This window comes from Centruroides sculpturatus, unplaced genomic scaffold (assembly GCF_000671375.1).
Source record: "Centruroides sculpturatus isolate CEXI.00-Female unplaced genomic scaffold, Cexi_2.0 scaffold323, whole genome shotgun sequence".
Taxonomy (NCBI): domain Eukaryota; kingdom Metazoa; phylum Arthropoda; class Arachnida; order Scorpiones; family Buthidae; genus Centruroides; species Centruroides sculpturatus.
The window spans coordinates 96,859-100,092 of record NW_019384566.1 but is presented as its reverse complement, the minus strand read 5'-3'; the positions used below and the strand labels follow the sequence as shown (position 1 = coordinate 100,092).

The 3,234-nt window shown below is 33.3% G+C and overlaps 1 protein-coding gene across 1 annotated transcript in view; it reads left to right on the top strand.

Annotated features, from left to right (window-relative positions):
- The window catches only part of LOC111624047, a 48,105-nt gene that overhangs the window by 16,037 nt on the left and 28,834 nt on the right, over positions 1 to 3,234 (top strand). The window contains exon 5 of the mRNA XM_023366826.1: positions 869 to 962. Within this exon, the coding sequence (XP_023222594.1) occupies positions 869 to 962 (94 nt within the window). The remainder of the gene's footprint in view (positions 1 to 868; positions 963 to 3,234) is intronic.

Sequence of the window (3,234 nt, the reverse complement as noted above, 5' to 3'; positions counted from 1 at the left end):
ATACAGTGGAACCTCGGTATACGACCTTAATCCGTTCCTGGTGTTTGGACTTATACCGAATAGGACGTATACCAAACCAACCTTTTCCATAAGAAGTAATGTAAAAATGATTAATCCGTTCTCATGTAAAAAAAATGGCTGGCTTTAAACACCGGGCTTTCCTCGCTAGTTTCTGCTTGATTTTTCATGAGATCAGCATGTATCCTTTTAACTTTCTCGCAAATAATTTCTTCCGATACGCTGTCTCAGGCACACTGTTTTTCAGTTATTCAAAGCAAAAGCAATTTCTCGACTGATCTAATGTCTTCGATCTCTGTTTAGAAATTGATTTAACCCCTTTCGCAACGTTAGAAAATTTAATAATGTCTTTATTTTTCGCGATTGTCCATATCGTCGTTCTCGGAATACGGTTGGCAACAGTTAAAATCTAGAACACGCGTGCCACCTTCGTATTTCTCAATAATCTCTTTTTTCAGTTCCGTTGTGATTCTAGTCAATTTTTTATTTTTCTGTTGCCCTTTTGCAATTCATGATTAATAAAAATAATAAAATGTTACTTACAAATTAAAATCAGAAGAAATTTAAGAAAGTTATAAACCGTAGCACCGCGAACGTCTAGTCTAGTGTAGTACACCGGTACTGCTACTTGTTCATAGATGGCGCGTATAATTGAAATAAGTCGTATCCCGAACAAAAGTTGTATACCGAGCAAAATTTGTTTCGTCCAAACAGGACATATTCCGAATTGGACGTATTCTAAAGCAGACGTATACCGAGGTTCCACTGTATATTTTTTAAAATTTATAGTATATATTTAATTAATTAATAAATTTAAAGTATATATTAATATAAATTTTTTTTTTTACAGAAAGGAAAGGATCATCTATGCAATTCACTGGGTGATAATTATGAACAAGTAGAAATGGATTTAGATAGTGATGATAATCCAGATTCTTCAGAAAGTGAGATAATATAAGCATAAAAGTTTTATCATTAAAATATCACAATACAGTAGAGCATCGTTTATCTGAAAGCTGGTCAACCGAAAGCGTTCCAGTCAGCAAATTTAAATTTCCACTAGTGCTGTGGCGCTGCAACCTTTGGCTGTCTTGGGCTACTCCTATATTTTTTTTGTTGGTGTGTGTGTTTTAGCTGACAGCACTGGCACTTTTGTGTAGTGTTTTTCTGAGGACTGTGTGTTGTGTTGAATCAAATGTTTTTTGATACTAGATTAACTTCTAAAGTAATTTTTTTTTTCACATATTTATTTTGTTTGTACAAAATAAAGAAATAGTTTTTAACGATACAATAGCCACAATTATTATTATAAAAATTTTCGTTAGGCTTAACATCTATAAAAATTCAACGCAAAGTGACACGCAATGGAGAAAAATTTCAACATGGGATAGGTTAATATATTTTTTTGTACATAATTGGTTATCTGAAAAATAAGTTATCTGAACAACCCCAGTCCCCAATTGATTAGGATAAATGATGCTCTACTATATAATGTTTGTGTTTTGATATCTGTTTGCTCCTTTTAAAAAATTATGAATTTTTTTTCTCAGTTTTATTTTCTATGTAAATTATTATGCAATTTTTCCTAACAATCTAAGTTTTATATATTTTTTTTTATTAATTTTGTATTTTATTTAGAATGGATAAAAACAAATTATAAATATGATTTATTTTGTAATTGATAATTGGATATTGGATATATACCAAGTGGACAAAAGTATTTGAACACACTGATAAAAAGGGACAAGTGCTATAAAGGTGCAAAAAGTTTCCTTCTGTTTGTCTTGTGATCATATAGAGTTGTCATGTTCATTTCTATCATTTTGCACACTTGCCAAAATGCTACATGGAAAATAGCTCGCTGATGTTCAGCGAGGAATGATTATTGGATGCCATCACAATAATCAGCTTGTACTTATTGTTTCCAGGCTTCTGGAATTTCCAAAATCCAATGGAAAGAAACTGAAACGTGTGGACCTGCACATAGAAGTGGATGGCCTCAGAAACTCACTGATCGTGGGAGAAGAGCATTAGTACACATTGTGAGAAAAAAGCACATGTCTGCCACTGTCAATATTGTTGAGAATTTTCAGCAAGTACAAGTGTAGCAAGCATTGACAAAACTGTCCAGTGGGAGTTGCACAGTTGCTGTTATCACAACAGATGTGCCACCCACAAGCCTCAAATCTCATGATCCAACACAAGCTAATGGCTCTAATGGTGTAAATAACAATATTCCTGGATCGTAGATGATTGGAAGAAAATCATGTGGAGTGATGAATTATGCTATACACTTAACCAATTGGATGGGTGAGTTTGGGTTTGGTGCTTGTCCAGATAATAGTTCAGTCACGACTGTTGTTCCCAAGTATGATGTAGTGGAGGATCAGTGATAGTTTGGGACTGCTTCTGCTGGCAAGGACCGTGTCCCAAAGCTCTCAACTTGTAATTTTGTAAAAACTGATGTCATGGCCAGAAAAAGCTGACATTTGACCATAAAAGCTGATAGCCAAAATTTTAATCAAAATGTAGTAGTTTTGACAACTTTGATGGAATTCTCTAGTGCAAGGTGTACAGAAATGATACTTATTTAAGAACTATATAGAGCAGAAATTTGTTAAGTGTCACCTATGGGACCATAGTAGTGCTAGAATTTTGAAAATTCCAGATTATTGGATGCTTTTTGTATTTTTGCAAAATTTGATAAGATATGAAATCTGAACATTGCAGCCATTGCTGTATACTTATACCAGCACATACTGCTGTATACTTTCTATTTGTTACACACTTGTTAATCAGTCTGAAGGTGATATATCACATGACTATACTTGTGTTAGGCTTGATTGAAAGGCCTACAAATATTAATGTAGATATCATTGCACAAAGTCATCATATTGATTAATATATATATAATTATTTTTCAGACATGTACTGTACAGTATACATATGATTCACAAACAGTGGTGATATTCAGCGGGTTCGCACAGGTTCGGCCGAACCCGTTGTTAACATTTTCAAAGTTTTCAGAACCTTGTTAAACACATGTAACATTTCTCAATGGTTTGATTCTTTTAAAAATATTAAAATATACGTATTATACTCTGTAACACTACTAAACTAGAGGCTTCCGATGCACCATTTGAGCGAAAAAAAAATTGTTAAGGAAAAATTTTCTGTTAGCGAACCCTTTGTTAAATATTTCGAATGTCATCACTG